This window comes from Vigna unguiculata, chromosome 3, assembly GCF_004118075.2.
Source record: "Vigna unguiculata cultivar IT97K-499-35 chromosome 3, ASM411807v1, whole genome shotgun sequence".
Lineage (NCBI taxonomy): Eukaryota > Viridiplantae > Streptophyta > Magnoliopsida > Fabales > Fabaceae > Vigna > Vigna unguiculata.
The window spans coordinates 64,942,872-64,961,894 of NC_040281.1; the positions used below are offsets into that span (position 1 = coordinate 64,942,872).

At 29.8% G+C, this 19,023-nt stretch overlaps 2 protein-coding genes across 4 annotated transcripts; both read right to left on the reverse strand.

The window, feature by feature from the left end:
• Positions 1 to 1,800: 1,800 nt before the first annotated feature.
• On the reverse strand, positions 1,801 to 3,659 carry LOC114177144 (cytochrome P450 77A1). Its single transcript, XM_028062398.1, has one exon. The coding sequence runs from the start codon at positions 3,482 to 3,484 to the stop codon at positions 1,964 to 1,966; it is 1,521 nt and encodes a 506-aa protein (XP_027918199.1). The 5' UTR covers positions 3,485 to 3,659; the 3' UTR covers positions 1,801 to 1,963.
• Positions 3,660 to 12,605: 8,946 nt separating this feature from the next.
• LOC114176097 (beta-glucosidase 46-like) lies at positions 12,606 to 18,929 on the reverse strand. 3 transcript variants are annotated; one of them, XM_028061025.1, is made up of 13 exons: positions 18,673 to 18,926; positions 18,504 to 18,570; positions 18,351 to 18,415; positions 15,474 to 15,549; positions 15,310 to 15,384; positions 15,085 to 15,172; positions 14,726 to 14,984; positions 14,439 to 14,554; positions 14,106 to 14,361; positions 13,918 to 14,020; positions 13,742 to 13,850; positions 13,291 to 13,540; positions 12,606 to 12,844 (listed from the first exon to the last, which is right to left on the reverse strand). In XM_028061025.1, exons 1-12 carry the CDS (start codon positions 18,886 to 18,888, stop codon positions 13,333 to 13,335), a joined length of 1,638 nt encoding a protein of 545 aa, XP_027916826.1. In that variant the 5' UTR covers positions 18,889 to 18,926; the 3' UTR covers positions 12,606 to 12,844; positions 13,291 to 13,332. The 3 variants fall into 3 exon arrangements, 2 of the variants coding, with proteins under 2 accessions (XP_027916826.1, XP_027916825.1); XM_028061024.1 differs by having other exon boundaries at positions 12,606 to 12,867; positions 18,673 to 18,925; XR_003602966.1 differs by lacking the exon at positions 13,742 to 13,850 and having other exon boundaries at positions 12,606 to 12,867; positions 18,673 to 18,929.
• Between the last annotated feature and the right edge of the window lie 94 nt (positions 18,930 to 19,023).

The following is a 19,023-nucleotide window of genomic DNA, read 5'->3' on the forward strand; positions in this document are numbered from 1 at the left end:
TTTTTGTTTAATTTAATCATGATATTCATTATTTTTATTCAATTATTTGTTTTTTTTAATTTAATCTCCTTTTTTTTTAAAATGAAACAATTTTTTCCCATTTATATTGGGACCAAAATTATTTTTTTATAAATGTTATATATTTATTTTAAAATTGACATTATTATTAATTATTTTTTAAATTCAATTATAAATTATTATATTTAATTATTATTTGAATATAATTCTCAGATGTTAAATAGAATATAATTATTTAAAATATTATTAAAATATATTTATTAAATGTTTTAAAAATATATATTAACATTTCAAATACAAAATACAAAAGATAATAATAAAATATCATCTCTTTTTAGTTTGCTAAAACATATTATAGATTACAAGATCCGTTAATTAAATTAAAATTTCTTGAAAGACACAGGTCCAATTCATGTTGAGTGTTTGAACATTCTATTTATCTTGAGTATCAAGTGGACCTCAAATGACCGGTCAATACAATACCTATATAATAAAGTATTGTCATTTCTTATTTTTAATTATAAAGAAGTGAATTAAATATGATAAAAGGAAGGAAATTTATATAATAGAATTATAAAGTTTACAGGCCCAATTCTTGAGCTATAAATTTTAGATCGATCTTTAAGCATTTTTTTTTATCTTCAAGTATTAGGTTAGATCTCAAATGACTAGGACAATACATTATCTATAATAAAACATGGTTATTTTTTATTTTGAATTATAAAGAAATGAAGTGAAAAATAAAAAATGAAAGAAATTCATATAATACAATTATAAAGAAACGAAGTGAAAAAACTATACTTATATGATAAAATGAAAGAAATTTATATAAAGTAATTACAGCTAAGAAAAATATAATTAAGAAAAGAAGAATAAGTAATAAGTAATGTTTTTTATTCAGTTTTTTTTTAATTCACAATGCAAAGCACGTCCAAAAACTTAAGGTGTGATATAAAAAATCATTTACACCTGTATTTATAAAGGATACATTTTTTTTTGTCCATATTTTTACTCTTTAAACAAAGTTTTTGTAAATTAAAAATCATTACTTTACCAATTTTATATTTTGAATTACTATATTTTTAATTTAACAGTTATTTTCAATTTAATCATTTCTTTTTAAATTTAATATTTTTTGATTAAAAATCATCTACAAAATTAATAAAAAGTTTTATAATTAAATTATAAAAATTATTTATATTTAATTTTATAATTATAACAATAATAATATTAATAATTTTATTATGATAGAAATAAGTAAATACCGGATTTATTTTCACTAGTAATTGTAATTGTTTTTGTTATCTTCCAATGCAAACATAACATATAATTAATGAGTGTAACACAAATAGTCAATCCCATGAAAATAATTTCTATAAAGAGGAAACAAATCATAAATGTGTAAACTAAACCCTTTCTAACTGTTTATACCTTTTACAAGCAGTTTTCTCAAACATTTGGCTACTTGAGACACTCTTTTATTGTGTTTTTTTTGGAAGTTTTATTTTTTCTAGGTTACAGAACAAATGCATACCATGTTTTTTAGAAGATCCCAACTGTTTTTATCTCTAACATAGGCATAGCCATTTTTATACGTGCTATGGTATGTCAAACACAGCCCCTTATCTCATCTCGCAAGACATGAAACAAGAAAATATTGTGCTGAGAACCGAAGACGAATTAAATAACCCTACTTTCAATTTTTTGACGAATTCACATGCAATTGCATTGCAGCATAAAAATTGGATACTATATCACATAGATATCACATTCACTACACACATTGGAAGCAGATCTTCTGCTCCTTTTACAACAAAATAGTGTAATATTTTACGCCATAAACTATCTATATGTATTAAAGAAGCAGCATATATTATATTATACGAGTGAAATGAGTAAGAAAAATGAGTAACAAAACGAAATGCGTGCAGGAGTGTTGATTAAATTAAATGGATCGTGGAACAATAACTGCCTTCAGAGGGTTCTTCATGACAACAGTGAAAGCAAATGTCTCAGCCGGGTCGGGTGGGGCGTTGGGATTGGGCAACCAGTGGAAAGCCTGCACCATCTTAGCCAATAACAAGTTTATATGCAACATGCCTAAACTCCACGCCGGACAGATCCTCCTCCCAATACCGAAGGGCATCATCCTCACACCTTTAGTTCCGGTCACGTCCACGTCAACCCCATCCCCGCTCAAAAACCTATCGGGTCGGAACTCATTCGGATCCTCCCACATATTCGGATCCTCCGTCAACCACGCCGTGTAAAACTCCACACTCGCGTTCTTCGGGACCGTATACCCTCCCAGCTTAGTATCCTCCGTCGCAGCGTGGGACAGCACGAAGTGGCTCGGCGGGTGACGCCGGAAAGTCTCCTTCACCACCGCGCTCAGGTAAGGCATCTTCTCCACGTGACTCTCCGTAACCACCCCGTCCTTCCCCACACACTCCACAATCTCCTTGTACAACCTCTCCTGAATCTCCTGATCCATCACCAGATGAAGCAGCGCCCACTCCACCGCGGTGGCGCTCGTGTCCGTCCCGGCGCTGATAACCTCCGACACGAGCGTCACGAGCTCCTCCTCCCCCAACCGCCCTCGTCCGGGAACCTCCAACCCGAACAACGAGTCCACGTAAGCAGCACCAACGGTACTCGCCATTTCATCGCCGGAGAATCTCCCCTCCACGTAGGCCTTTCTATTCCTTATCAACGGCGCCAGCAGTTCCACCTGTCTTTTCCTCAACTCCTTGGCTTCCTTCACCTGGCGGCGGAACAACGGCGTGAAGACGGGCAAAAAGTCTGGGAGCTTGGGGAGCGTGATGAGCATGACGTCCTTCAAAATGCTTTCTATGCTCTTGATCCGACTCTCCTCTATCTTGGCGCCGAAGCAGAGGCAGATGAGGATGCTGCAGATGGTGAGTCTGCAGTTGCTCATGACTTCCACGAAACCATGGAGACGGGCCTCCTGTTGGATCCTGCTCATGTGGGCCTCCATGGCCCATTTTCTTATCCAACTGCACTGCTTGATCCTGAGCGGGGTGATCATCTCGGTGACGAAGTTCTTCCGGAGGGTGCGCCAGAGAGGGCCGTACTCGGCGGAGTTGATGGCGCACTTCCCCATGCTGAAGATGAGACGGATGGGGGAGTCCTGGGGCCGGCTCGCGAACTGTGGGCCGCGCTGGATGAGGGCCTCGTGGATGAGGTCCGCGCTGGAGACGATGATCAACGTGCGCTGGCCCATCTGCATGGTGAAGATTGGGCCGTATTTCTTACGTAAGTCGCGGATTACGTAGATGAAGTGACGCCGCTGCAGCACCACTTGGAAGAGGTTCCCGACGATGGGCCAACCGGGCGGCCCAGGCGGGAGGTTTTTGGGCCCGCCCCCGGTGGCGGACCAGCGGCGCCACCACCAACGGAGGAAGAGGAGGGCGAAGGCGAAGAGAAAGACGTCCGTGAGGTGCATTGTTTGAGTGTGTTAAGAGCGATGCATTGGAAGTGGTTATATAAGAAGAGAAAGGTGGGGAGTGGAGTGAATGAATGTGGTCTACCATGGTAATTGTATTGAATGGTTTTGGCAGAAGTAATTAGTGAGTACGGATTGGTTCAGAATGATGGCAGAAGGAGGTGTGACTTTCACGAGGACTATGTTCCAATGGTAGTCTTAAATTCAACCCAACCGTCACTCAACAAAATTAATCTCTCTGTAACATTAACTCCCATCCCACCAAGTGGGAAATTTTTTCTACTACTTTATTTGATCTTGCTCCACAGCTGGTAGTTGAGCTATTGGTTGAGAATGCAGAGCTGCAATCAATTCCAAATTCATTCATTTTTCTAATTTCCATTTGCCCAATCAACTCACACTGCACACTGCATCGTCGTGTTTCCTTTCTTCACCATGCCCACCTTTAAGTAGGTCCACTTGGGCTGTGTTTTCCGTCACATCGTTTCATTACTTTTACAGTTTAATTCCTTTAAAATAACTATTTTAATTCATTCACTGCAATTCATCAACGTTAAACTCTGCAATATATGCTTCTATGCTTCTTCTGTCCCCACCCACATTTATTTGTAGTAACTCACATAGTTTCTAAGCTTAACCTAACATCGTAACATGCTCTAAACATCGTCGTCTGCATCCCAACAGCACCATTCTTCCCACACTTTCCTCATGTATGTCCCTCTTCCACCCCCTAATTTCTAATTAAGTTTTCTGCTTACATTCTAATACCTAATTTGTATAACCTCAGAGAGAGTAACAATACTACAAAATTAGGATATGAACGATGCCTCTCATCTACTCACCCATTTCTAGTTTTAAGGAACCCTTTATGGCAAACATTAAAAAAAAATAGTTGTGTTTATTATTATAATTATTATTTGGTGGTGCCAGCCACTGGACATTCAATAAATGATAACTATAAATATGTCAATTTTATGAGGAGTGAAAGTCAACAGAGTACTAATTAATTTTATTTTCCACCTGTAGTTGTGCTGGATTACTTCCTATTAGGCCTTCCATCAATGGTCACCTTAAAGTACTTCATTTTAGCTTCTTTTTTTTATTAAAAAATTGTTTTAAAATTATTAAACCTATTGAAAAATATATGTTAAAATTTACAAAAGCTTTATTCTAAGATGCTAAAGGAGGCTTTTAAATTAAACATATTCGTAGGTCCGGTAATACCTTTACAATTTTCTTGAGATACATATTTGTCAGATTCAGAAACTTTTTTTTGTGATAATGACATAGTCCTAGCAAAGTTTAGATCACGTCAACATATGGAAATTTTATTATTTTAATGTAATCATTTTGAATAAAGTATCATAATATTAGACTATTTGTAAATAAAAATATTGTTTTGGTATAAACAGATCGAACATCCACTTAAATAATTTGTAAATTTTCTAAATTTTTATTCATGTTGTTCTTTGGATGATTATGTTCGTTAGCCAATAAATGAGTACTTGTTAAAGGTGTTCCGATGATAAGTCAGTAAATAATTAATTTGTCAAAATAATAAATATTATAATTAACGTGAGACAAAATTTTCAATAACCATATTTTGATCTCTTTTTATAGTTTGGATTTTGCTAACCAGTACTAGTGCCTTAAGGACACTGGTTAAGGTAATTAATATGCATTGAATTTTATAACAAATACATAGGTAAGTTTAATATTAAATTAAATTTGACCTAATCACTATTAATGTAATTTTATTTTATTTAAAAGACATAAATGTCCATAATTGTTATACATATGTTTCATATTTTACTTAATGTTCATCAATAAAATTTAAAAAATAATTAAATAATAAAATAACTATGTTTTAATGTTGTTAAAAATTAAATATAAAGAAGTTTAAACTAACAATACAACCATAAAAAATAGTGTTAAATATCTACAAAATTTATAAAAAAAAAAACAAAAATAAAATGTTTTAGTAGAGATCTTAAAAATTATAAAGTCATTCTTCTGTATCAAAAGGTTATTGTCTGAAACTTTAAAAAGGTATTTTTGTCTTTATAAAATTTGTTATATGCATTTATACTATCTTAATTAATATATTTAATTATTTCAACTTTCAATGTAAAAATGAAGGAACCAATGCAAATTAATTATCTTTAACCAGTGTCCTAAAGACATTTGTTAACATTCTCCTTATAATTTTCTCCTTGAGTCCGTGCTCAGAATCCACATAATTACGACCTAATCGATTTTAATCACATATGTATAAATCTTCTTCAAAATAATCTCATACGAGCATCAATCAAGCATTCAATCACATATTTAGAGATCTTCAAAGTAATCTAAACTGGTTGGTCAATTCAGGCGTCCAACTAACCATACAATAAACAAATAATAAAAGTAGATAAGTTACATTTCAAAAACATAAATTTATCTCGACCAAATTGTATTTTACAAGCACAATTTTTACTATTTATATTTTACAAAAAATATATATATATATATATATATATATATATATATATATATATATATATATATATATATATATATATATTGTTCCGCACCTAGTCGACCTAAGCCGAATAATAGTAGGTGTACCACACCTGGTCGGCTTCCGCCGAATAATAAGTAAGCATCATATATATGCTAAAGGTACCCGGACCAAAATCACTAAGAAGCGACGTTGATTTAACAAGCCGAAAATAACTATAACGGCCTAAGCCGTTAAAGGGTAACCGGCTCAGGCCGACCACTCTATACAAACAACCAAGGACTTAGTAAAAAACATAACACTCCAATACAAGTCACGAGTCTCCTACAACCGAACTAAGGGCTTGGGCTAAGGCCCAGGCCCACCCATGGCCCAGCCCATGATGTGGCCAGACATAATTAATGATCTATAAATACACATGGACTCCACGAATTAAAGGTATGCATTCATTACTTCCTTAATCACTTGATTTGACTTTTTGAGAGCTTTGAGTAACTTGAGCTTCGAAGCTCCTGGTAACCCCTCCCGGGTCCAAACAGACATATGCCAACTGGAAAGAGGCCTACTGAGGAGACAGTGGACTATATGGGTAAGGTGATACTTGTGACTAACTTATCTTATTTGTTCTCTGCAGGAATATATATATATATATATATATATATATATATATATATATATATATATATATATATATATATATATATATATATATATATATCCTTAAATAATATTTGATAAACACAACTTTTGTTTATTTTTTTACACTAAACATACTTCCTAAACACAACTATGCAGACATAAAAATAAACATCACGACAATTTTAATAGAAAAAAAGTCATGTTTACTTATTCACGTAATAATTACACAACCTTAATAAACACATTACTTTTATACAATGCAAATATATTAACATTGATATATATATATATATATATATATATATATATATATATATATATATATATATATATATATAATTTATATACTTTTATAAAATGATACTGAAATTGTACATCTCACTCATATGTGGCATCCGATCTAATACTTGAGGATGAATATTACATCTAAATATCTATCTAAAGTTTATAGACCTAGAAATTGAGGCTAAGTTTATTACGTAACTAGATGTAATTTCATTAACAATTGTTGTAGCATAGAAAAAGTTTTAGCGAAAAAGAAAAGAATTTATATTTATTCATATTTTTTATTATTTTTATATTTTGTAATCGAAATATTATTTTCTAATTGAAAAATAAACCATTTGCAACGATTTTATTAATAAATGGAAGAACACTCTGTATTTTTGTTATTCAAGACACTCAGTTTTGTACGAAAATATAAATATTAGAACTTAAGAAAAAATATTTATTTAAAATTACAATAAGTTTTTGAAAATACTTTTAAATTAAAATATCCCCATTTAATATTTTTGAACCAGCATTGGCCTGGACATTGGATAGTGAAGAAAAGTCTAGAATCTATATAATGTAGATTTTCAGATTTTCATGGCCGGTTTACAATTGGCCTAGGTACGGATGCCTAACTTTTCGATAGAAATAAGAAGTATTTTTGAAGGTGAAGTACATTAATTTATATGATTAAAATTAATATATTAATACCTTGTGTATTAAATTTTAAATGTTGACAATTTATTTTTAAAAGTATTAACATTTATTCAAAATATTTAAATTCAGTAGCAAAAAATATTTAAAGTAAATAATATAAACCGGTTAATTTGTTATTTATTATTATGAGTAGTGCTAATGCATGAGATACTGATTAAGAGTAAACTTTATATTACTATTTGGATAAAATTACGACTAATTTTAAAACTTTTTTTTTAACACTGTGATGTAATCTATAACCATGAAGGTAATGCAATTTTACAAATATTTTATAGATTATACATATTTTACAGATTTACTGCTAACATTATAATGACTTTCTTTTTAATGTGATAATATTTTTTTCATAATTGTTTTCACTATTTTAATAGAAAAAATGTGAACACATGAAAATATCTATGTTGAGAAAACGAGTTAGTTAAATCTCTTAAGGGTTATCTCTTTATAGTTCATAAAAAACTGGTAAAGTTAGTTTGGTTTGATTAAGATATGTCAGAAGTTTTGGTTCGCTCCATCAATGAATAAGCCAACAGATCGGTCAAAATTTTCCTTGTGTTTTCATTACTATACCGTTATTTTTTACCTTTAATTTTTCTTTTTTATTTTTAAAGACGTGTTATCATCAGTTTTAAATTTGTATTATTTTGAATAACTACAAAGCACATATAGTCGTGTTATTTAATTTAAAATAAAAAATATAAAATTATGAAAACATTTTAAAATATTAGATTAAATATGTTTTGATTCCTCAAGTTTTAGTAAAATTTGGAATTAGTTCCTCCTCAAAAATTTTGACCAATTTAATCATTCATCATTAGAAATATGTGAATTTAGTTCTTTTAACCAAATTTTGTTAAGTTTATCTGACGATTATAGTATTTGAATTGCTTACACTTTGACACATTTCCATTTCAATATTAATTTAAATATTATCATAAAACGTGTTTAAAATGTCAAATAAACTTAATAAAATTGAGTTAGAAAGACTAAATTCACGTATTTCTAAAGATGAATGACTAAATTTGTCAAAGATTTTGAAGAGGAATTAATTCTAAATATCACTAAAACTTAATAGATAAAAACATATTTAATCTAAAATATTTTATGAAAAGATCAACAGTTATTTAAGAAAAAATGATTTATAATAAGTTAATGAATGAGTATAAAATTGCTGAGCGCATCTGTCTCATTTATTGCATTAAATATAAAGAATTCCAAATTTGTGTGGATGCATTCTCTATCACGCTTTTTCTCCATACTGTTTATCCAACCAAAAACTGAAAAGTGTTAATCAATGTTTAGGAATGCTAATTAACACAACTTTTGGAGAATTCGAACAGGTTGTTAGTTGCATGTCTTTCTAATTGATTTTGGCATAAATCAATTTTTTCGTCTATTTAATAAATGTCCATTTCCGACTTTAATTCTTCTCAACTTTCTGAAAAATCTTTTATTAGAGCCTTAAACATATTAGGTAAAACGAATGTTTGTGGACTTCAATTTTCATATATTTATTAAATTGATTTTTAATTAATTTTATTTAACTTTTGAATAATATAATAAGTTTATTTATAAAAGATTTATATAAGTGAAAAAAAAAACTAATATGTCTATTAAAGATAAATCAGACTATATACAAATTTTACTTTTTAAATCAATTTTATAAAAATAATTATTTTTTAATATCATATTAAAGTTTGTTTTAATAAAAAAATTATTAGACTTATTGTGACATATAACATTCTAAAAAATATTTTAAGTGAAAGATAATTTTTATAATAGACCCTCATTATTTTATTATTAAAATATTTAAGTGTAAATTAAAAATTATTTAAATCGAGTTTATTTTATAAAAATTATTATCTCTTTATAAAATATACTTTATTTTTTCTCTAATTTCTTTCTGACTTTACTTTTTTATCCGTTTATTTGAGTATTAGAACATATCATAAGATTTATGGAATCGAAGTCTATATAAATTTCTTATGATATACCAATATATTTACATATCATAAGAAAATAATATGTAAATATATTCTATTTTATTAATTTTTATTAAAATAATTATTTTTCCAATTTACTAGTTTAAATATTTTTTATTAAATAATTTTAACTCATCTAAATATAATTTTAAATAATTGTAACCTTTTTAGATTACTTTCAACCTCAAGGACAATTTGATAATCTTATTTTTCTTTCAATTCAACTTAGTTTTTAATCTATCAAATCAATTAAATCACTCATAAACTTTTACAAACTTTACTTCTAAAGTCACTCGGTTTCACATCAAAATTCCTTTAAAAAAACAACATAAACATCACCCTCTAATCCCCTCAAATGCATCCCCTCTTTCTCTCAAATCAATCTTCATCAGTGAACACACTCTTCCGGTCTTTTGGTCTTTGGTTTGCATGTAAAGTGCCTTGGATTTTCATGTTTAGTCTGAGAGTACTGAATGAATATTTGTTCAATTAAATTTTTTTGAGTATGATAAGATCATTGATTTAATTTTGAGTATGATAAGATCATTGATTTAAGCATTCCTCGTGCAAATATTATTTTCTTAGTGGTTATAAGCTCTTAAAGGCACAAGATAAATTATGTTGTGCTCGTAATTAGGTAAAGAAATAGATATTTAAAAAAACTAATTGAATTATTGAATGATATCGTTGTGAATTACTTATTAAAGTGATTGGATTTGATGTTCGATATGAAATTGTGATTTAGAAAATTGGTTGGATTAATGATTACATTAAATTTGATATGTATAATTTGAAACTTTGATGATGTGAAGTTTGTTTCATAAATTTTGTTCGACAGTTTTTATTTTATTTATTTTTAATTTAAACACAATTTCTTTTGCAAAATTTTATCTCAAAGTAATTGTTATTTTTTTGAAGAAAATTTTTATCGAAAGAAGTACACAGTACACCAGAAGGACATAAATATATAATTAAATCTAACAAAATATAGCAATACTTAAAAATTAAACATGTCATGTAATTCACACATGTGTGAGACCTTTATTTCTTGGATGTTTAACATTATGGATTTGAGCTCCAGGTTTCCTTGTAAAGAGGGTTTTCTCACGAGACCCAACTCTATTTGTTGTTGTGCTCAGTCAAAATGTCAAAATATGTTGTCTTGTCTTTTCTATTTCCATGGTTCACCTATTGTACTATGACTCAATTGCATAATTGATATTTTTTTCACTGCAAAACCACAAAATATCATTATAATTCATAAAACTCCAATTCTAAATACCTCATTATGTATCTAAGGAGGTTTGTTTTATCCACAAATAGGACCATTTCATACATGATAAATGCCAATTTCAAATGGAAAATTGACTTATTCTTGACGCTTATCATTAATCTAACATTTTATCTATTAAATTTTTTTAATATATCACATCAGTCAATTCGGTTACAAATTTTTACAAATTTCACTTCCTACTGAATCTCTTAAAAGGAACAACACCAACTTTATCATCTAATCCTTTGATCTCTTCCTCTCATTCTCCTTCAAATTATTATTTCCAAAAAGAACACAACCTTAATGTTGTTATGATTTAGATAAATTTAATATGAATATCGGTAGTAACGTGGCAAACAAAAAAAGTTACCCTTCTAAAATTCATCGCACTTTATCTCTTTTTCTTTAAAAAATTTGGATATTCTATCTTTCAAAAGATTAAATTAAAATTTATAAAAAAGAAAACTAGGAGTGTACTAAGGGAATGGCTGTGGTGTAAAAAGAGATCTCACTAACACAAATTAAATATTAAAGAAAAGTTATGTTATTTACGTCTTTAACTAATATAAAAGAGACGTGAAAAAGGAAGTTTACTACAAATATTTGATTTTTTTTTTTATAACGGATTATCTTTATTAATTAACATAGTTATAAATTTTTTTATGATAATTAAATATAAGACCACGCACAAAATTTATAATAATCACTACAAAAACTGTAAATAATATTGTTTGTGTAATTGAGTTTTGGTTGCTATTTTATTATTTCACATGTTATACTTTATTTTGTATTCAAAATTGTTACCTTTAGACTTCAGAGATGACAACGGGTCGGGTCGACTACGGATTGTGTCTATCACCGATCTGACTTGTAAAAAAAATTCACCCACCAACGGTATTCATTTAAAAAATATTTTCAGATTTTTTAAAAACTAGTGAATACCTGCAAATATTTTAAAATGATATATATATTTTTTATTTTTTTAAATAAAATTAAAATAAAATTATAAAAAAACAAAATATAAATTAAATTAAATTTTAATTTTAATTAAATTTAACATATAATAAAATATAATTTTAATTAAATTTAACTTAATAAAATATAATTAAAAAATTTTGTGGGTAACAGTGACTTGCAGGGGTAAAAATAATATGATATCCGCATCCAATCAGTTTATAAGTGGATATTAAAATACCTGCTACCGACAAATTATAAATATATGCCTATACTAATTACTCCTGTAGATACTCGCGAGCAGGTATATTTGCCATCCCCAATTAGCTTTTTATTTTTAAGTAAGAATTAAATATGTTTTTGATCCCTTATCTTGCAGCATTGAATTTTGGAATTAGTCAATTTCAAAATTTTGGATCAATTTAGTCATTCATCTTTCAAAATATGTGAATTTAGTCATTTTAATAAAATTTTGTTAGATTTATTTGATGTTTCGTACGCATTTCAGGATTGTATTTGAGTTGTTTATAGTGTTTGATACATTTTTGTTTTAATGTTAACTAAAATACTATGAAACATGCTTGAAATGTTAAATAAGCTCAACAAAATTTGATTAAAATGACTAAATTCACATATTTCAAGAGTTGAAAGACTAAATTGGTCTACAATTCTGAAATAGATTCATTTCAAATTTCACTAAAATTAAGGAATCAAAAATTTATTAAGTAATTATTATCTCGTCAAGTGTTTTTTTTTCCTGCATTCCCACAAAATGTCTTTCGCAGCTATTTTCAAATGTTAACAACAACCTTTTCAGGAAAACCACATGCTTTACATTCTCCAGTAAAAAAACAACAACAAACGGATACAGAAAAAGATTAACCGTGTGAATGGATATATGGAGACAAAGGTCTGCAAGGACAAAAAAAAAAACCGAGAAAAATGAAAAGAACTGTTTTGGTATCTTGGGTCGGCCGATCTCGTTCTCCAAGGTCAGTCATCCAATATTTCTCCAAGCACTTCTCCTATTCATTAACACGATCGGTACCTGCTATTTAGAAGTAATAAATGCCTAATCTACTATCTTATCATTTTTATTTATAGTTTTTATAATAAACTTTTCATTAAAACCGTCCTAATTACGGTTAAAATTCCTCTAATATTGATTAAAAATACAATCATAATAGTTATCTATTAAAAACCGTTTTACATTCAGTCTTTTAAATAAAAAGCGTCATATTTACAGATATTTATCGTTCGATTTAACTTACGGCACTACATCTTGCAAATTCTTAAACACCTTTTCTTCTTAGTGTCTTTTATACACATTTCTCAAGTATCTCTTGGTTTCAAGATTTGAAAGTTATTTCAGCATTTCTTATCACATTGGTATTACGACTGGTTTGGTGCATTTCATGAGAGAAGTGGAAAGAATGTGTCACATATAATAGGTGAGAGTAGAGGTATGAACCTTGTTGTTGCATATGAAGCTTTTATTAAGAAAAATGTTGTCTCAAGTGTTTTGCAGGAGCTTTTCTTGCCTTGTCATCTCCTTGTACTTAACAAGTAATTGTTTGTACCAAGTTGCTGACAATCTTGGAGTTCTTTTGAGGGTTGCAAAATCGACATGATGGAATCCATATCTTATTGTATATCCATATATCCACTCAAAGCTGTCGAGCAGGGACCAGGCAAGGTATCCCCTCACATCTGCTCCATTCCTACAACCAACACAGGGTTGGAGACAAATCAGACACAAATCTATTTGTTTTATGTCACAGTAAACACAAATAATGGTGTTCCTGCACTTGGCCATTCTATTACGATGCTATATGAATATACTAGATAACAATTTAAATACTTGATTGGTTTTTATCCATAAACTGCTGGGTTTTTTCTAATTGTCTTTTTTATCTTCTTACCTTATTGCCGCTACCATAGCCTCTATGTGATCCATCATGTACTTTATTCTTTTAGAATCATTAAGATGTTCTTCGAAAGTGGAATTTGGATCATCTTCTTGGGCATACCCTATAATTTTTTTTGCATTATCAGCAGCAATGGACAGAATGTGCGTAAAAGAAAACAATATGCTTACCATTTTCAGTTATGAACATTGGAGTATTGTTGTATCTATCTCTCACATATGTGAGTGCCTTTTCCATACCATCTGGGTAAATATTGAACCAACTAAATTTAGTCTGCAAAATATTAGAAGATTCAGAATTGGTTAAGCATGGAAGAGATTGTGATCATGATCTTTGAAAGAAGTTTGAGGACACGTACTGGTTCACCGATTGGGACACCATTTTTTGCTCCACTTTGAATGTATAAACCCTCTGTTCTGGAGTTCCCCTGTCCTGTCTGACACGTTGAGTACATGCAATCTTGGACATAGAAAGCCGTGTAGTAATTGACACCAATGAAATCCAATCCTTTCTTGAGTTTCTCTTTTTCTTTGCTGGAAAATTTGGGTAAGAGGCTTCCAACAAGATTCTCCATTTCTGTTGGGTACTTTCCCAATATGATTGGGTCCAAGAACCTGAATTATAAGCAAGTTTATACTCTGAAGCAGTTGAATGAGCAAGAATAGAAAAAACTGTTAAGGGAGAACAATACCAATTGAAGGTGAATGATCTTGCTCTTTCCGCAGCCAATTTGTCAGCTGTTGAATTGCTCAATGGTTCATACCATTCATGCTGAAGGACTATCCCAATGCTTCCTTTTTGCTCGGTCTAATGATCCATCCACAAAGTACATACAATTCTTTTGTAAGAAAATTGAAATGTGTAATCTCATGTTTTTGATCAAACGATTCGATTTCAAAAGTTTTGCAAATATTATCATAAATTTGATCTTGTCTTTTAGGATAGTGAAGTCATGATGCTGAGAAATGAGTCACATACCTGGTATTTGGTTCTGTAGATATCAACTGCAGCTGCATGTGCCAGGATGACGTTATGAGCTGCTACAAAGGGCTCCTTTTTTGAATCACCTTCACTGCATTGAGCAAGAGCTAATGGGCCAGAGCAACGGCATGGAGGATATATACCTGAACGGTAACCAAGTGGCACTTGGAAATTAGGTTCATTGAATGTAACCCAGTACTTAACTCTGTCACCAAAGGTCTTAAAACACAGGTCCGCATAAAAAGCAAAATCTTCCCTGTTCATACAAAACGTGAAAATATGACGGTATTTAAGAGTTCCTATGATCAATGTGGTATTGAAACATCTTCAGGTAAGCTAAAAAACTTGTTGCTTACTGTGATTGGGGACTTAACCAGCTCCCATATCTGTCTTCCAGTTCTTGGGGACTGTCATAGTGACTAAGAGTCACAAAGGGTTGGATCCCTGTTGAGAAAAGAAGATTCATTTCCAATTAATTTTTATAGAAAAGCTCACTAATTGTATATTTTGCTTACTGGTGAGGTTTGTGAGGAAACTACTCTGGGTACCTATCATGAATGAAAATAAATTTATTTTGTTACCTTTGAGTATTAGAACATCAATTAGTCTGTTGTAGAAGTCAATACCAGCATGGTTGGCTTCTCCAAATCTTCCCTCTGTTTAAAGTGATGCATACCATGAATCTATGATACATTCTTAGTTGGAATATTAATTTATTTCAATTTTATAATGCATAGGAGCATACTTGGTAGAATTCTTGCCCATGATATGGATAGCCGGTAGCTGTTTACTCCCAAAGCTTCCATTAGATCTATATCTTCCTGTGTTTTAAACCACAATGAATTAAAATTATAAAAGTTATAATAGGTTTTATGATGAATTGAAATGTTAAACATTTTGTTAATGTTTAAAACTATATAATTGTTATTTTTAAGATATACATCAGATATTCAAAAAATATTCTTTTTGTTATAAGTTCAGTCATAATCTAATTTATATACTAAAAGCATTTATCATAAAAATTTTCTACAGTGTAATACTATTTGAACCTTAATTTTTGGTAAATTGTCGAGTAATACCTTAAATCTTTGTTAAACACAGAGATAAAGTTATTTTTAGCAATTTAAGAATCTTGCCTTAAATTTTTTGGTTTCCTTGTTTTTTTTTTTTGTTTTTTAACAAAAATAGATTTTCAATTTTGGAGAGAAAGTGATATATTTGTGAAAAGTTTTTGAGACTTTTTGGTGGAAAATTTTAATCGATTAATATGACTTTTGAGTATTACAAAAGGCATAGTATCATATAGTCTAAATTACACATTTTTAAAAGATTTATATATCAATATATTTGTAACACTTTTAAATAATTGTTTAGAATTTAGGATTTAGCTTCATTTGACTTTGTTTTAAGCAATATCTAAATCTTGTCGATTCCCTCCGCCCTCTACGTGTGCGATTAAGTATATTATAGAACCTCATTTTTAATTAATTTCAAGTATGATAAAGTTGAGTGTCACCGACAATGAATCAATATAATAATTTAATTATAACTTTTTATTTAAAGATTAAAATTTTTTTTCTTTAATTTTTAATAAAAATTAAAATTAATCATTTTAATCAAGTTTAGAATCGTAAAGATTTAATTTCTCAAGTTTTAAATTGCGTGAATTTAGTTCATCAAGTTTAAAAGTTTTTTTAACCATAAAATTAATCATTTTAATAATTTTAATAATATTTTGTTAAATTTATTTGACATTTATTTCTTAATTAGTATGAAAGCAAAAATATGTTAAAAAATATATAAAACAGTCTAATGCTATAACTGAAAAATATTTGAAACGTTAAATAAAATTTTAACACAATCTAGTCAACAAAATTAAATTCAAACTCTAAATTAAAAAAAAAAACAAATTAAATCAAACTAATTCAAATTTTTACACTAAAATTAAAAAACAAACATCATATCTAACCCTTTATTTAAATATTTTTACATACTTTATTATGTCTTGTAATATTAATTAATTAATAATAATAAATAAACAAAATAGCCCGGTCATGTTAGGTGCTATTGTGTATACTAGTCGAGGGCGTAGATAGGAAAGACTAGGCTTTAGCTAATTAAATGCATATGCATGGCATCTCATCAAAGAGTTCAAAAATATAAAATAAAAATGAAAACTTTATCTTTCATTCAATTAAATTAAACCTATATGCATTTTTTTATTTGTAAATTTTATAATTAAATTTTGATATTTTTTTATAATTTAAGATGATATTTTTTAAATAATTTAAAAAAAAATTATTTAAAAGTATTATTTATAAAAAAATTGTAAAAAATTAGTTGTTAAAATTTATTTTGTTATGAAAAGTTGAAGGCTCCATTTCCTTTTTTATTTAATGGAATTTAATGTCCCTCCGTACAGTTCATTTAACTAGTCCAGGTCCAACTTTATCATTTTAAACTCCAAATATTTCAATCTGGGTCCATACAATCAACCAAAGTCTAACTTCACAATAAGAGGATTGGTCTAAATTCGTAAATCATTCTTACCTCAACGACTTGATTAATAATATAAAAGGATTGGTGTAAGTTCTTAAATGATTTTATTATTCTATCTTATTTCAAATTATAAAATTCAGAATTTGGTTGATACTTTGTCATAAGAATACTGTTCATGGAGCTGTTAAAATGGATTGTAATCTGCGAGCCAATCTGGTTCATCACGATTCGGGTTGGGTTAAAATTTTTTTACAGTTTTAATACGGGTTGATTTTTGACCTGAGTCATCTAGAACGCGGCTCACCCGGGTAACAACTCTAAGTAAAGTGACAAATGGTTAGAGCAGTCAAAACGGGTAACCCGACCCGATCCAGTTCGACCTATCACGGAGTGATCATTTAGTGAGTCAACTCAACCCGGCTCACTTCTTAGTGAGCCAAAAAAATTTGAATCCGGTCCGGCCCACCACGGATTGGCTTGTTAAATAAGTTAGCTCATGGGTTTACTTAATTAAAAAATCCAAATTTTTTATTTTTTTTTCAATCAAAACTAAATTATAATTCTAATTAAAATCTAAATAAACTTTAATACAATCCAAATACAAACCAAAATAAATAAAATACAAATTATTTATGTGTTGGCTAAAAAAAACAACCTAACATCACTCAAATGTAAAACACAACTTAATCAAAAAATACTTGTATTACCATTTTATTTACGGGTTGGTGAGTCAACCTGACTCACGACGAGTTCAGTTCAATCCAGGTGAGTCGGATCAAAAAATCAACTTTATTAAAATTTATAAAAAAATTTCAACCTAACCCAATCTAAATCCATAATGAATCGGATTAGTTCACGGGTTCCAACTCGTTTTAAGAGAAACTTTATTATATCAAAGTCTTTTTACTCCTTGGCTCGAGACTAGAGTTGGGTAGTGTCATAAGGGCGTAGGTCATCAATATATAATCTATCAATAACACATATCTAGACGAACAAAAACAAGTTAAGTTGGCGGGAGTAAAACTAATAATATTTAAACTAAATTAAATATTTTCGGAAAAAAGAGCAAGATTAAATTTAAAAAAAGTAAATAAATTGTGAGAGCAAGGAGGTGTCATAATACCAGATAGCGATGGTAATGATCATTCGCAATATCCCCATTTTTCCCACCGTATATTACATATCTACCTGCAAATACTCATCGTCGATAAGATTAATTGCAACTTCAGAAAGAACAGTGACAGAATTCAATTAAAATGAAGAAAAACTTGAACACCTGTTCCGTGAGTGAAGTTATCCCAGTTGCTCATCCCTTTGCCGTCGCTGTTGTAAGCTCCTTCATACTGTAAAACAGTATAATGTCATAATAATATTGAGAAGTGGATTGAAACTACCAAAATTAGGTTTCGTTATGCGTGTTGAGATCGAAGGTGGAGACGTGATACCTGGTAAGAGGAAGAAGCAGTGCCGAAGAGGAAACCAGTTGGCAAGGGCGAGAGATCCAGATCCAGTTCATTTGAAAGAACTGCAACTGAAAATGGTGCTAACAGATGCAGCAACAATATCACACCAAACAGAGCTTTTGCTAACATTTTGGAGCACAACCGTTGCTGTTCGTTGCGCTTCTTCGCGGATGTCAACCATCCATGGCTTTGCATCATTGTATATTGTTATGAACCCGCGCAACGCGTGGACAAAAAACTATTTTTTTAATAATTCTTTCTTTGTTAAACTATCACTTCCCTTGTTAAACATGTCCCCCGAAATTAAGTATAAAAAAAAAGTGGAAGAGACAT

Excerpts from the sequence above, each read along its gene's own strand:
- LOC114177144 (XM_028062398.1), bottom strand. The coding sequence starts at position 3,484 with ATGCACCTCACGGACGTCTTTCTCTTCGCCTTCGCCCTCCTCTTCCTC.
- LOC114176097 (XM_028061025.1), bottom strand. The coding sequence starts at position 18,888 with ATGATGCAAAGCCATGGATGGTTGACATCCGCGAAGAAGCGCAACGAA. Across the intron at positions 14,021-14,105 it reads GTGTCCCAATCGGTGAACCA|ACTAAATTTAGTTGGTTCAA; the intron begins GTACGTGTCCTC and ends AATATTTTGCAG. Across the intron at positions 13,851-13,917 it reads AATGTTCATAACTGAAAATG|GGTATGCCCAAGAAGATGAT; the intron begins GTAAGCATATTG and ends AAAAAATTATAG.